Source organism: Cebus imitator, unplaced genomic scaffold (genome assembly GCF_001604975.1).
Source record: "Cebus imitator isolate Cc_AM_T3 unplaced genomic scaffold, Cebus_imitator-1.0 Scaffold444, whole genome shotgun sequence".
Taxonomy (NCBI): domain Eukaryota; kingdom Metazoa; phylum Chordata; class Mammalia; order Primates; family Cebidae; genus Cebus; species Cebus imitator.
In genome coordinates this window covers 1,632,162-1,646,450 of record NW_016107759.1, presented here as the reverse complement: position 1 = coordinate 1,646,450, position 14,289 = coordinate 1,632,162, and the positions used below count along the sequence as shown (strand labels likewise).

Below are 14,289 nucleotides of genomic sequence, written 5' to 3'. Positions count from 1 at the left end.
TCGGAATGGGCGGGCCGGGGCACCCCGCAGGTGAAGCAGGGCAGACGAGAGGACCAAAACAGAAACGCTCTATGCTTGGTCACACGCCGGGGTGCCCTGAGGGTCGCGTTGCACCGACCCGCCAGCGCATGGTTTCTCAGTACCGTCCGCTGGAGGCAGCGCGGACCCCGAGCAGGCCGGAGGCTCTGGACTGCGGTCTGGAGGGCGAGGCTTTGTAGGGTGGCCCGGGGCGCCTGCCCCGGAGAGTCCACTGTGGAGCCCCGTCCTGGGGTTCCCTGCCCAGCGTCGCCGAGGAGGAAGGCTGCGCAGAGCCCTGTGACCAGGCGCCGCTTAGCTGAATGGGCTTAACAGATTTTCCCAAAAGCTGGTTTAACGGAGGCACCTGGAGAGGCTCTGCAGACTCTGGGCGCCTGAACGTGAGAGGAGGAAATCGATTAGGATAAATACACTGTTTCTCCGGTTCCCCAAAGTTGATACATTTCCCAGTTTTGTGTTCCAGAGACAAGGACTTTGTTTCAAGGAAAGGGAGGATACTTGTTTCCAAACTGATGCTATTATAGATTGTCATCAAGTACCTAGTTTATGGTTAGCCATCTCTCCTTGTGTTCACTATTCTTTTTTGACTACACAGATAATACTCTTTCGGAACTTGTTAAGATACAAGTGAAAGAAACTATGAACAGTTATATTGATACATTGTGTAAAAATGAAACTCATTCAAGCAGGCCCGCAACCCATTTCTTATATTAATAACTAACAACAGGAAGAATATCTATCTTTGCTAATACACAGCTTCATCTGTGTGGGGCCTGTTCTGTGCAAGGCACTGTTTCAAGGGGCTGGGAATACTGGGTTCCTCCCACTCTGTGGGGAAGATAACATGGGGGGCAGTGTGTGAACAGTGAAACACACATTTACAGTAAAGTCTAAATGCAGCCACGAAGTGTAACGTTATGTGGGGACACTGGGCAGAAGCACAGGACAACAGCAAAGCCATCAAGCCCTGAAAGAGCCCCCTTACCCGAAGCAGGGGGAACCTAGAAAAACCCCAAGCAGGAAAGAAAATCATTAGGTCTGTTAGCCTTCATAGTTACTACAAAGTGTTGTACTAATGCATCACTCATTTTTCACAGAAATATTTTCACAGAGTAATCTTGTTAGATACTAATTTCCCATAGCCCAGGATTTGTAACCTTGGCTGGTTGCAACATGTAAAAACTCATTTTGAGAGATAATCCCAGCTGCTTGGGAGACTGAGGCAGGAGGATCACTTCAGCCCAGGAGTTCAAGGCTACAGTGAGCCATGATCACACCACTGCTCTCCAGCCTGGGGGCCCTGTCTCTAAACAAGTAAAATATATATTTTTTAATTTAAAGGCTTCTTTTGCTATTTTAAATTGCCCAGATTTTGATCTGGTGTTTGTTTGTTCGTGGGTTGTTGTTGTTGTTGGAGACGAGGTCTTGCCCTGTTATCCAGGCTGGAGTGCAGTGCTGCTATCTCGGCTCACTACAACCTCCACCTCCCAGGTTCAAGTGATTCTTCTGTCTCAGCCCCAGAGTACCTGGGATTACAGGTGTGCGCCACCACCCCTGGTTAACTTTTTGTATTTATTTATTTATTTTTAGTAGCATCAGGGTTTCATCATGTTGGCCAGCCTGGTCTTGAACTACTGACCTCAAGTGATCCTCACGCTTCAGCCCCCACAAAGTGCTGGAATTATAGGTGCGAGCCACTGTGCCTGGTCCGTTCTGGTGTGTTTTCACTTTTAATGGCCTTACTTGAAGGTTTGCATGAGGACTTTATTCAAAGAAACCAGAGCCCTACCCAGTGTAGATGTCTCCTAAGTGATGTATGTGCAGGAGGCTGGGGTCTGCCCTCCTCTGACTCCCACCCGCCTCCTGCTCCTCCAGCCAGGTGAGACCCTGGAGAGGGAACCAGCCACACCACCAGGGCCATAGTCTGCCACTGTGTAGTCTGGTGGTGAGAGCAAAAATTATGACTGTGTTTAGTATTCAGGGCATATATTCACAGGAGAAAGGCAGCATGTGAGACATGATGGTTCACTCATACATATCTGTCTTCCAGCTTCTCATGGAAGAGTGTGTCCTGCAGATCCAAACCAGTCTTCCCAGTTTCCACTCCTATAGTCTGTGTACTGAGGAAAGCAAACAGCATAGTCCATTGTGCCCTTCTCTTGATAGAACTTTTCAGGTCTCTAATATTTTTGAACAATTTTTTGTTTGTTTGTTTGTTTGAGACAGGGTCTCTCTTTGTCACCCAGGCTGGATTGTAGTGCTGCAGTCACAGCTCACTGCAGCCTCAACCTCCTGGCCTCAAACAGTCTGCCTACCTTGGCCTCCTGAGACCTGGAACTACAGGTATACACCCCCATGCCGAGCTAATTTTTAAATTTTTTGTAGAGACAAGGTTATGTTACCTAGATGAGTCTCAAACCTCTGGCTCAAGTAATCCTCCCCCTTGGCCTCCCAAAGTGTTAAGATTACAGATGTGAAGCACCGTGCCCAGCCTAATACTTTTTAATTGTGGCTAAACATACGTAATACGAAGTTTGCTGTTTCAGCCATGTGTAAGCATACAGTTCAGGGGCTTTAAGTATATCCATGATGTTGTGTAACCATCACCGCAGTCGTCTTCAGAACTTTCTCATCATCCCAAACAGAAATTCTTTCCTCGTTCCCCCCCACCGGCCCCTGGCAACCACCCTTCTGCTTTCTTTCTTTTTGTTTTCGAGTTGGGGTCTCTCTCTGTCACCCAGGCTGGAGTGCAGTGGCACAATCTCTGCTCACTGCAACCTCCACCTCCCTCGTTCAAGCAATTCCCCTGCCTCAGCCTCCCGAGTAGCTGGGATTGCAGGTGCACGCCACCACACCCAGCTAATTTTTTTGTATTTTTAGTAGAGACGGTGTTTCACCATGTTGGCCAGACTGGTCTCAAACTCCTGACCTCAAGCAGTCTGCCTGCGTCGACCTCCCAAAGTGCTGGGATTTAAGGCGTGAGCCACCACACCTGGCTACTTTCTGTCTCTATCATATTTGACTACTCTGGGTTCCTCATATAAGTGAATCATACAGCATTTATCTTTCTGTGTCTGGTTTATTTCATTTAGCATATTGTCTTCAAGCTTCATCCATCTTGTAACATGTATCAGAATTTTAAGGCTAAATAATATTCCGCTATACAAATAGACATTTTGTGCACTTTATCCATCAATAGACATTTGGATTGCCTCTACTTTTTAGCTATTGTGAATGATGCTGCTGTGAACATGGGTGTATAAATGCCTGTTCAAGTTTCTTTCAATACTTGAACTATTTACCCAGAAGTGGAATTGATGGATCAAATGGTAATTCTATGTTTCATGTTTTTAGGAACAGCCAGACTTCTTCACAGCTGCTGTACCATTTTACATTCCTAGCAGTAGCGTACAAGCATTCGAGTTTCCCCACATCCTCTATTTTTCTGATAGTTGTCATGATGGATATGAAATTGAATATTTTTTTTTCTGAAACAGAGTCTGGCTCTATTGCTGGAGTACAATGGCAGGATCTCAGCTCACTGCAACCTTCACCTTCTGGGTTCAGGCGATTCTTCTCCCTCAGCCTCCTGAATAGCTGGGATTATAGGCATGCACCATGCCTAATTTTTTTTATTTTTAGTAGAGAGGGGGGTTTCGCTATTTTGCCCAGGCCGGTCTTGAACTCCTGAGCTCAGGCAATCTGCCCACCTCAGCCTCCCAAAGTGCTAGGATTACAGGCATGAGCCCCCACACCCGGCCTGAGTAATTTTAAATGGTGGCAGACCAGTCTACAAATAAGCTTCTCTGCCAATTAACTTCCCCAAACTGACTGAGGTGTAAAAAAGTGAGCAGTAACCAGACTGTCACTTCATTTATCACCCTACTCCTCCTGAAAAGGGACAATATGTATCTCTTTTCCAGATCTGAAAGGAAGAATGAGAGATTCAGTTCACATAACTGATCAAGCTCAGCATCTCACAGCTGCTGTGGCTGTGTGTTGTTGACTCTCTAATAGAGGAAGGCTTCTGTCTTCTACCACCTATGAGTCAGTGGTAGGAGACAGTCTTCGATTTTATGCCTTACTGGAAATTGAGTACTGGTTTTTTCTGTGCCAGTACTCTCTTCCGGAGCAATTTACTTTTATTTTGTTTGAAAATGTTGTTTAAAAGGCACCTATAGGCTTTGCGTAGTGGCTTATGGCTGTAATCCCAGCACTTTGGAGGCCAAGGCAGGAGAATTGCCTGAGCTTAGGAGTTTGAGACCAGCCTGGGCAACATAGCAAAACCTTGTGTCTACAAAAATTATTTAAAAATTAGCTGGGTGTGGTAGTGCATGTCTGCAGTCCCAGCTAATTGAGAGGCTGAGGTAGGAGGCTCACTTGAGCTCAGGAGTTTGAGGCTGCAGTGAGCCGTGATCATACCACTGCACTCTAGCCTGGGCAACAGAGTGAGACTTTGTCTAAAAAGGAAAAAAAGGCAAGTGCAGAAATAGAAATTGTTCTTCAGTGACTGGAATGACAGTTACCGAGGATCGCACGTGTAGTATAGGCTGCAGGGCTCTTCTTTCTTTCCTCCTTTGCTGGCAGTGAGCTGTACTCGTTTCTGTCACACCCTGGGTAATTCTGGGTCTAACCCCTGCCTCTCATGCTGCATTTCTGCCTGTTGGCATTCTCCTCACGTCAGGTTGCCCGCTCGGTCCACAAGGCGTTTTCAAGTTGCCAGCGGTCTTGCGACTGTGGGTTTGGGATGCTTCCCTTTTGTCGTTCCATGTACATTTTGTTTCTTTTCTTTTCTTTTTTTTTTTTTTTTTTTTTTTTTTTTTTACCTTCAGTTTTTTTTTTTTTTTTTTTTTTTTTTAAAAACCAACTGGACTTGGTCATTTTTTTCCCCTTGCAGCTTTCAGTGCTGACCAGGCCTGAGTTCCGTCATGGCCCTCTATTTTGACCACCGGATAGAAGCCCCAGAGGCAGCAGGGTCACCCTCGCACATCAGCTGGCACCCCGTCCATCCGTTCCTGGCAGTCGCCTACATCAGCACCACCTCGACAGGCAGCGTGGATATTTACCTGGAGCAGGCGAGTGCTCAGAAGCAAGGAGCCTGACTGTGCTATCTTCTGGCCCTTGTAATTGTTGTTCTCGTGTGTGTGCGTGTTTGTGCATATGGGTATGTGTATGTGTGTATGTGCATCTGTATGTGTGTTGGTGTGTGTATGCGCACATGTATATGTGTGCATCTGTGTATGTGTGTGTGCATATGGGTGTGTGTGTGTTCGGGTGTGTGTGAGCATATGTATGTGTGTGCATATGGGTATGTGTGTGCACATGTGTATGCATATGGGTGTGCGTGCATCTGTATGTGTGTGTATGTATGTTGGGGGTGTATTGATGCGCACATGCATGTGTGTGCACATGTGTGCATATGGATGTGTGTGCATCTGTATACATGTTGGGGTGTGTGCGCAGCTGTATGTGTGTGGATCTGTGTGTGTGTGTGTGTGTGCATCTGTATGTGCATGTATTTGTGGGGGGGGTGTATGCGCATGTGTGTGCACACGTGTGTATGTGCATGTATGCATGTGGTACATATGTGTGTACATGTGTATATGTTTTCAAACAAACTCTAGCTTATTCATGAAGAAAACAACATCCATCATCAGTTTGCACAGAGGTCAAATCCCCGAGTTATAAAAGCCCTTGTATTTGGGCAGTTCTTTAACCCTGGCTGTTGGCGTGGGGATGTGCTTAGGAATGCTAATGCTTATCAGCATCAAGCACTGTCAGTTGACGGTCACCACCAGAAATGGCCTCTCAGTGCTGCTCGTGGATCCTGAGGCAGCCTCCTCTGACAGCACCCTCCTCCACGCTCCACAGTGGCTGTTTGGAACTCCAATCATTCCCACAAACTGGGTGGCAGAAAACAACAGCAAGGTACTCTGGTGGCCCTGGAGGCCCGAACTGCAAGGTCAGGTGTCAGCAGGGCCTGCTGGCTCCGAAGGCTGAGGGGAGAGAGTCTGCTCCGAGCTGCTGGCCTGCTCCTGCTGTTCCCAGCAAGCCTTAGTGCTCCGTGGCTGGCACATGTGCTGCCCCTGCCCTGCCTCTGCTGTCGCACAGCCTTCTCCTCTGCGTGTCTTCTCCTCTTTCTAAAAGGATGCCGGGCACGTTTAACTAGGGCCTGCTCTAATGACCTAGCCTTAGCTTACCCACATCTGCAAAGACCCTATTTCCAAGGGAGGCTACGTCACAAGGACCAGGAGATAGGACTTCCACATATCTTTGTGGGGGCACAATTCAACCTCTAACAGCTTCTCCAAGCTCCTCAAACTTCCACAGCCGCCTCTCAGTGCTCAGTGCCCTCAAACTCTGCAAAGAAAATGGGGTTTCCTCCTCCACTCACTCTTCAGCCCTCTGCAGGCTCCCTGTTGCTGCCACAACTTCACCCAAGCAGCAGCAGTCATCACTTGCCTCTTGGTGTCACCTTCAGAGTACTTTGGAGTCCTTGTCCGTGCCACACTCCTGTGAAGTCCTCTGGGAAACATGCCGAGAGCACAGGGGCGGGGCATTCCCTGCCGGGCCTCCATGGCTTTGCCAGCTCTTCCTCGGTTTCCAGCCTGTGAATACCATGGCCTTCCGCAGAGCTTGCTCAAGGCTCCTCTTTGTTTCTTCCTTCTCCTGTGATCTGAGCATGCCCAGTGGCTTGCAGACATAATGTCTCCTGCCTAGAAGTTCCCTCAGAGCTGTAAGCTTAGGGACCCAGCTGCCTTCCTGACATTTCTGGGATGTTTCAAGGAGACCTCAAATTACACAGGACTGAACTGAAATTGTTCCCCACCCCTCCCTGCCTCATATCTCCTTCATACCTCCTGCTCACTGAAATGGGCACCTCCCATCTCAATGAAAGGTACCCTCTTTGTCCTGGTTTCCAGAACAGGGACCTGGGCATGACTATTGACATCTCCCATTCCCCTGCCTTGTAATCCGTCACCATATCCTCCCAGTTTCTCCCTTGGAACCTCTGGCAAGTGTGCTACTTCTCGCCCTTCCATCCACCTTTCCCTCCTCTAGACTCCCATCCCGCTCTCCTGGACACCAGCACAGCTTCCTACTGTGGCAGCTGCACCCTTACAGGCCTCCTCTACTCCACATGGCAGCCAGACGTGGCCTGTCTTTTGGCCTCACAGATGGAATCACCGCTGCTCCCACCTTCCTGGCCCTGTGTTGCCCTTTGGATGAGCGTGGAGTCCCCGATGTAACCCTCAGCACCCCCCAGTTCTGGCCCTGCCGCCTGTCACATCACACTCTCCTTCCCTGATGCCGACACAGCCTTCCATACCCTTCCTCAGCCTTCCAGTCACGCACATGCTGTGCTACCTGCAAAGAAGACGCTGCCTCATTCATTTGCATAATTGATGCATTAATCCTTCAGGTGAAATTGGCTAAGCCCTGCCTCCGCGCCCCACCCCAACACACACACACACGCACGCACGCACGCACGCCCTTGCAGCTGGTTCGGTGCTGGTCAGCGGCTCCTCTGACTGCTGGCAGGCTGCTCCATACATTGGCAGCTCTGCAAAGGCCGTGCCAGCCTTATGGCTCAGGCTAGCCCAGCACCAAGCCCAGTTTTGCCCATTTTTTTTGAGTAGATTCTCCCTTGCAGGAGTCTGTAACATGTATTGTAAACGGGATTTTTTTTAAGAATAAATATTATTAAATTCCAAAATTATAGCAGTTTTATAACATTTTTAAATTTAGAAGATCTAAAGCATACTATTATAAAATAGTCAACAGCATATTTCTGTGTTTCCAGTTGGCACAAGAAAAGCTTTAGGATTTCAAAATGACGATCTATTGGATAATGATGAGATCACAGAAGATGGCCCCTAAGCCCAGTGAAAGAACTGGGGGCAAACCAAGTTAATCTCTGAAAACACATTATATCTTCCCTAAAGCTACTACTTCTTTAGAAAATCTTAGAAAAATATAAAATCAGTAGATTTATTCAGAACACTTTATTTCAACAAGAAAAACTGAAAGATTTTGTACTTACATTTCCAGGAATTTGAAGTGGGAAAAATATTAAATTTTAAGAACATTGTTTTAATATTATTTCTTGTAATTGATACTTATAATAATAAAATTTTTTTCACCTTCAAAAAAAAAAAAAAGAAAACACAGCACATGGCCGGGCATGGTGGCTCACACCTGAAATCACAGCACTTTGGGAGTCCCAAGCAGGTGGATCACGAGGTCAGGAGTTCAAGACCAGCCTGGCTAATATGGTGAAACCCCATCTCTACTGAAAATACAAAAATTAGCTGGACGTGGTGGCACACACCTGTAGTCCCAGCTACTCGGGAGGCTGAGGCAGAAGAATCACTTGAGCCCGGGAGGCAGAGGTTGCATTGAGCCAAGATTGCACCACTGTACTCCAGCCTAGGTGACAGAGCAAGACTCCGTCTCAAAAAAAAAAAAAAAAAGGAAAGAAAGCACAGCACGTATCTCACGAGCTGTCATCAGTGACATCACCACATCACACAGCCTTAGAAAAGCTCCACTGTAGACTCGTGAGAGAAGGAGAGTATGAATGGCACCAAAAATGTCAGTATCATTCTGAAAATAATTTTCACCTTTCAGAGCCCTGAAAGGGTCCTGGAGTCTCTGGGCCACACTTGAGACCCTTGTGGCGACAAACCTCACCTGCTGGCTCACTGCCGGTTTTTGTAAATAAGGTTTTATGGAACCCAGCCACACCACTAAGATACGTGCCAGCCATCCAGCAGCCATGGGGAGGAGGTGGCACTCCTTGACACAGTGGTCGGGGTTGTTAGCTAAGTGCAGGTAACCTTCTGCTTTGGTAGCTCAGCTAGGAGCCAGGCTGGTATATGTTCATGAAAAGTTAAAGAGCCTACTGAGAACATTACCTTAATAAGTAGCCCTTTATAGCTTGTCACCTACGTGGAGTCCACAGATTAGACAGAAGTTCTTGAAGGAGCTGTCCCTCTCTGAACTGTGGGATTTTATCTCTTGTCCAACGCAGGGGGAGTGCGTGCCGGATACACATGTCGAGAGGCCGTTCCGGGTTGCTTCCCTGTGCTGGCACCCGACACGGCTGGTGCTAGCTGTGGGCTGGGAGACTGGAGAAGTGACGGTGTTTAACAAGCAGGACAAGGAGCAGCACCCGGTATCCCCGACACACACGGCCGACATCACCGTGCTCAGTTGGAGCCCCAGTGGGAACTGCCTGCTGTCTGGGGACAGGGTGAGTCAACACGGGCAGGACGCTGCTTTCAGATCCTGGCCTTCTCTGACCGTGCTCTTCAGAGCACGAAACCTCAAAATACAGGAAATGTCTTGTAGCTAAATTCAGTTGATCTTGTCAGATGCAATTGTAGATTTTGTTTTATAATGGAAGCAAAGCTTGAAAATTTGCCACTCTGTGGCATAGGTATGGCTGCACCGTCATAAATGAACTGTGCTGGGAAACTCCATTCAGAAAGATGGGGTGAGCACTCAGATACTGCCACTTTTCCCTAGGCCTGTTTGTATAGCTCTGGGCTTCTTACCCCGTTGATTCTGCCCCACAGGGGACATGGGATAGAGTCCCATTTTCTGTTGTCACAGTTTGGGAGGAGGGTACTGCTGGACCCCAGCGGGTGCTAGATGCAGCCTCCCATTGCACAGTGCACAGGACAGATCCACAGCAGAGCGACGCAGTGCAGAGCCAGCTGAATCACACTTGTGTGGCAGAGTGTTATCACGTGTTTCCTTAATTGACAGGTAACACATTCATGTGTTCCAAGATTCAAAAAGGGTAACAGGCATCTAGAGTGAAGATTGACCATGTCCTCTCTCCTCAGACCCATGGCTGCCCTACAGCAAACATGGCTTCTTACCATTTCTCCCATTTCTTCAGTACACACAAATGCATAATCTCTGTAACTCGAGATTTTGAAGTTTCTAAATTATGAGGGGAGTTGAAAGAACAGTGCAGGGACACCCATCCACCCTCCATGTCGATTTGCCAGCTGTTCCCACTGCCAAGTCTGCTTTCTCTCTTGCTGCATGTGTATTTTTCCTGAATATTTGTGAGTTTATTGTAGACATGATGCTTCAGCCCTGCATATTTAGACGTCACTCTCCTAAGGCCTAGGGCATTCTCCTGCACAGCCACAGCAGAGTTATGACACTTCAGGAAATGAATCAGTGACAATGCCAACATCCAAGATGCGCTTTATATTCACATTTCTCCATTTGCCCCAGGAATGTCCTTTAGAGCTGTTTTTTTCCAATCCAGGATCCAGTAAAGGGTCATGCATTGCATTTCACTGTTATTTCTCTCCAGGCTCTTTTTTTTTTTTTTTTTTTTTAGATGGAGTCTTCCTCTGTCACCCAGGCTGGAGTGTAGTGGCACATTTTCAGCTTACTGCAACCTTCACCTCCCGGGTTGAAGTGATTCTCGTGCCTAGGTCTCCCAAGTAGCTGAGATTACAGGCATGCGCCACCACGCCTGGCTAATTTTTGTATTTTGACAGAGACTGGGTTTCACCATATTGGCCAGGCTGGTCTTGAACTCCTGACCTCAGGTGATCCGCCTGCCTTGGCCTCCCAAAGTGCTGGGATTACTGGTGTGAGCTATCACTTTTAGCTAGTTTCTTTTCAAGAACAATTCCCTGGTCAGTCCATTGATCAGCCAGCCAGCCTGCCTGCCTGCCTTCCTTCCTTCCTTCCTTCCTTCGTCCTCCCTTTTTTTTTAATATTCCATGAAATTGATGTTTTGAGGCTATAGACTGGTTGTTTTATAGGCTGTCACTCAAGTACTCAAGTTGGCTGTGTTTGATTGTCTCCTCATAATAGTTTCATTTCATACATTTTTGGCAGAAATATTGCAGAGAAGACATTGTCTCCTGATTTCCTCATTCTTTTTCACATAAGTGGTGGCATCCTGTACACACTGTCACGTCTCTTGCTTTTTCCATTTAATAGCATATCTTGGTGATTCTTCCATATGGGTTAATAGCAAACTTCCTTGTTATCTTTAAACCAGCTTTTCATTATATGAATGTTATAACTTATTGAACCAGCCTCCTGTTGATTATCATTTTGATGGATTTCAATCTTTTGCTAATGAGACAATGACGCAATGAGTAAAATGCTTATGCCATTTTGCACATGTATACATTTAGAAAAACACCGAGAAGGGGGTGTCGATGGGTCCCAGCGATGTCCTGTGGCTTAGCAGTTGCCCACACCACTGGCCTTAGGGCCTGCACCAGCTTACACCACAGAACAGCCTGTCTCCTTAGAGAGCTGCATCTGAGTAGCAGAACTGCCTGGAAAGTAGTATCTCGACCAGGCACAGTCGCTCACCCCTGTAATCCCAGCACTTTGGGAGGCTGAGGCCCGTGAATCAGGAGGTCAGGAGATCGAGGCCATCCTGGCTAACACGGTAAAACCCATCTCTACTAAAAATACAAAAAATTAGCTGGGCATGCTGGTGCATGCCTGTAGTCCCAGCTACTTGCAGGGCTGAGGCGGGAGAATTGCTTGAACCTAGGAGGCAGAGGTTGCAGTGAGCTGAGATTGTACCACTGCACTCCAGCCTGGGTGACCAAGCAAGACTCCTTCTCAAAAAAAGAAAAAAAGAAAAGTGGTATCTCAGCAGTGTTTTAATCCAGAACAGCTCCCTAGTGGGTCTAAGTGTTCCTTAGGAGTCCCATTTATGTTTCTCTTGCTATCGAGGATGAATATCATTCATGGGAGCCATTTCTGTTTCTGTTTCTGATGATATTATTTGCCAATTTTTCTATCAGGTTGTTCCCTTTTTCTGGAGGATTTTTTTCAGTTTTTCTGTTCAATTCTCCCTTAATGACATTGACCTGTCCCCAAATTTCTACTTCCTTGGTGATCTTTCCTACCTCCCTGCTGTGGAAATGTCTGCCAATCCCCTTTAGTGTAAAGTAATTCAGAATCATCGAATTTTATATTCTCATCTTGACTATATTAAGAAGCAAGTAAGCCAGGCATGGTGGCATGAACCTGTAGTCCCAGCTACTTTGGAGGCCAAGGCAGGAGGATCAGTTGAGCCCAAGAGTTTGAGTCTAGCCTGGGCACCATAGCAAGACCCCATCTCTTGAGAAAAAGAAAGAAACAGCTAGAAAAATAGATAATCCTGATATAAAATGAAACCCAGGTATCAGTTGATCAAGTCCTGTGAGTCTGAATATTTAAGAGCAGAAATGCCTAATCCTTCTAGGAAAATCTAAGATTATGCTGGAACTAATTTAATAATGAGTTCAAGCAGGAAGAGAAGTAATAACAAGGGAACAATATTTTGAATGCCATAGGGCAGAGACATCTCTTCCCCAGACATGGTGCAAGGGGCTTCCCTGCTCTTCCACCAGAGACCCTGTTGTGGTTACCAGTGGAATCATCCCAGACCAGCTGAAGTTAGAAGTGCAGTTAAACTGAGGCCACTGGAGTGTCCCACAGTCTCACAGGAGAGCACAGCCAAGTTAGGATGACCTGTTCCTCCTCCCTGTCCCAAGTCCAGACTCAGGGAGGGGACCCCAAAGTCTAGCTCAGGCCAAGTGCCCACAGTGCTCTCATCAGCAGTAACTGGGGAGGTAGGTGACTGCGATCTCTATAAAAGATATCCCACTAAGTGTCCCTTAGAAGTCTCACCAGTAGAGAAGAGGAGAGCATGTCAGACAGGCCAGGCCACTCGCGCCTTCTGGGGAGCTCCAGCAGAACCGAGTGTGAGGGCCAAGTAAACCCAGACCTTGATGCGGGGCCAGCCAGCATTTAGCAAAGCTTCCCAGTGACGTGCCACTGGAGAACCCCCAGCATAACTCATGCTTTGATGCCTTAAGGCACCACTGAGATGAGATGAGATGCTCACCCAGCACACGCTGCTTTCCCATTACTCCCTTAGTACATTTAACTCTTGCTTTTCACAAGTAGAGCTAGTTTCTCACCTTTGGGGTAGCTTTTCTTTAGGGTCTTACTGTATAAAATTATACTGTATAAAATAACAGAATTCACAGATGGTGGACACCCTGCATACAAAAGATTACCTTCAGGAGTGGTGAGAGGTACAAAAAATTAAGACGGAGAAGACCCAAGCCAGGACCCTGGGGCAGTTCAACACTAGAGTCAGGGTGAGGAGCAGAGCCTGAGCCGCCGAGGTGGAGGCGCCTCAGGCCTGGTTCTACATCTGTACTTCATGCTCACATTCCTAGAAACCTGGGGATCGGGAGTATTGACTCATTGCATCCTGTGACTTCCTTTCCCATGAGTTGGTGGAAGTGGAGCTCTTGATAGTAGACACCTGTCCCTCTCTCAGAACAAGGGCTTATGTGCATCCGCCTGAGCAGAGATTTCTGCTTCTGGGTGCAGGTGCTCTCAACATTTGCGTCCAGCAACCTCTTCCCACAGGGAAGCAGCCTGGAAACACGGATGTCAGTCTGTCTGATGATGTTCAGAGTGCTGGTGAAGCAGTCAGCTAGAAGCTTGTATGTGCTAATAAAGACCTGTAAAGTCACTTGGGAAAAAAAACAAGACTGGCTGAGGACACAGGAATGAATACCCCTGAGGATGTGGTGTGTATGAAATGCTTTGCAGACACGGGAGTCACCACATTACTCAGCTCCAGGGGGGAGGCTGGGACAGGGGAAAGGAGGGTCATTTATTTTCATTTCTACCGTTAGGTGAGGCTTTTTCTCAATATGCAAGCGTTATTTTAAAAATATTTTTAAAATCACTAACACAGAGACACCAATAGTGAGGGGTTTTTTGTTTTTTTGTTGTTGGACACCCTGCACACAAAAGATTATCTTCAGGAGTGGTGAGAGGTACAAAAAATTAAGACGGAGAAGACCCAAGCCAGGACCCTGGGGCAGTTGTTTTGAGACAGAGTCTCACTCTGTCACCCAGGCTGGAGTACAGTGGTGTGATCTCGGTTCATGCAACCTCTCTTCCCCATGTTCAAGTGATTCTCCTGCCTCAGCCTCCCAAGTAGCTGGGATTACAGGTGTGCATCACCATGCCCAGCTAATTTTTGTATTTTTAGTAGAGACCAGGTTTCACCATGTTAGCCAGGCTGGTCTTGAACTCCTGACCTCAAGTGATCAGCTCACCTCGGCCTCCCAAAGTGCTGGGATTACAGGCGTGAGCCACCATGCCCAGCCTTGCAATGGTGTTTTTATTCTTGTCTTCATCAAGCTGTTGTAGTTAAGAATCATATGATAATATATACTA

At 47.3% G+C, this 14,289-nt stretch overlaps 1 protein-coding gene across 3 annotated transcripts in view; it reads left to right on the top strand.

Annotated features, from left to right (window-relative positions):
• IFT140 (intraflagellar transport 140) overlaps positions 1-14,289 on the top strand; it is a 102,479-nt gene that overhangs the window by 404 nt on the left and 87,786 nt on the right. For 2 of the 3 annotated variants that reach the window (XM_017510985.2, XM_037732330.1), the window contains exons 2-3: positions 4,934-5,111; positions 9,071-9,292. In XM_017510985.2, coding sequence (XP_017366474.1) covers positions 4,965-5,111; positions 9,071-9,292 — 369 coding nt within the window. In that variant the 5' untranslated portion in view covers positions 4,934-4,964. Of the gene's footprint in view, positions 1-1,893; positions 1,916-4,933; positions 5,112-9,070; positions 9,293-14,289 lie in introns of those variants that run through there. The other variant, XM_037732331.1, reaches the window with a different exon arrangement.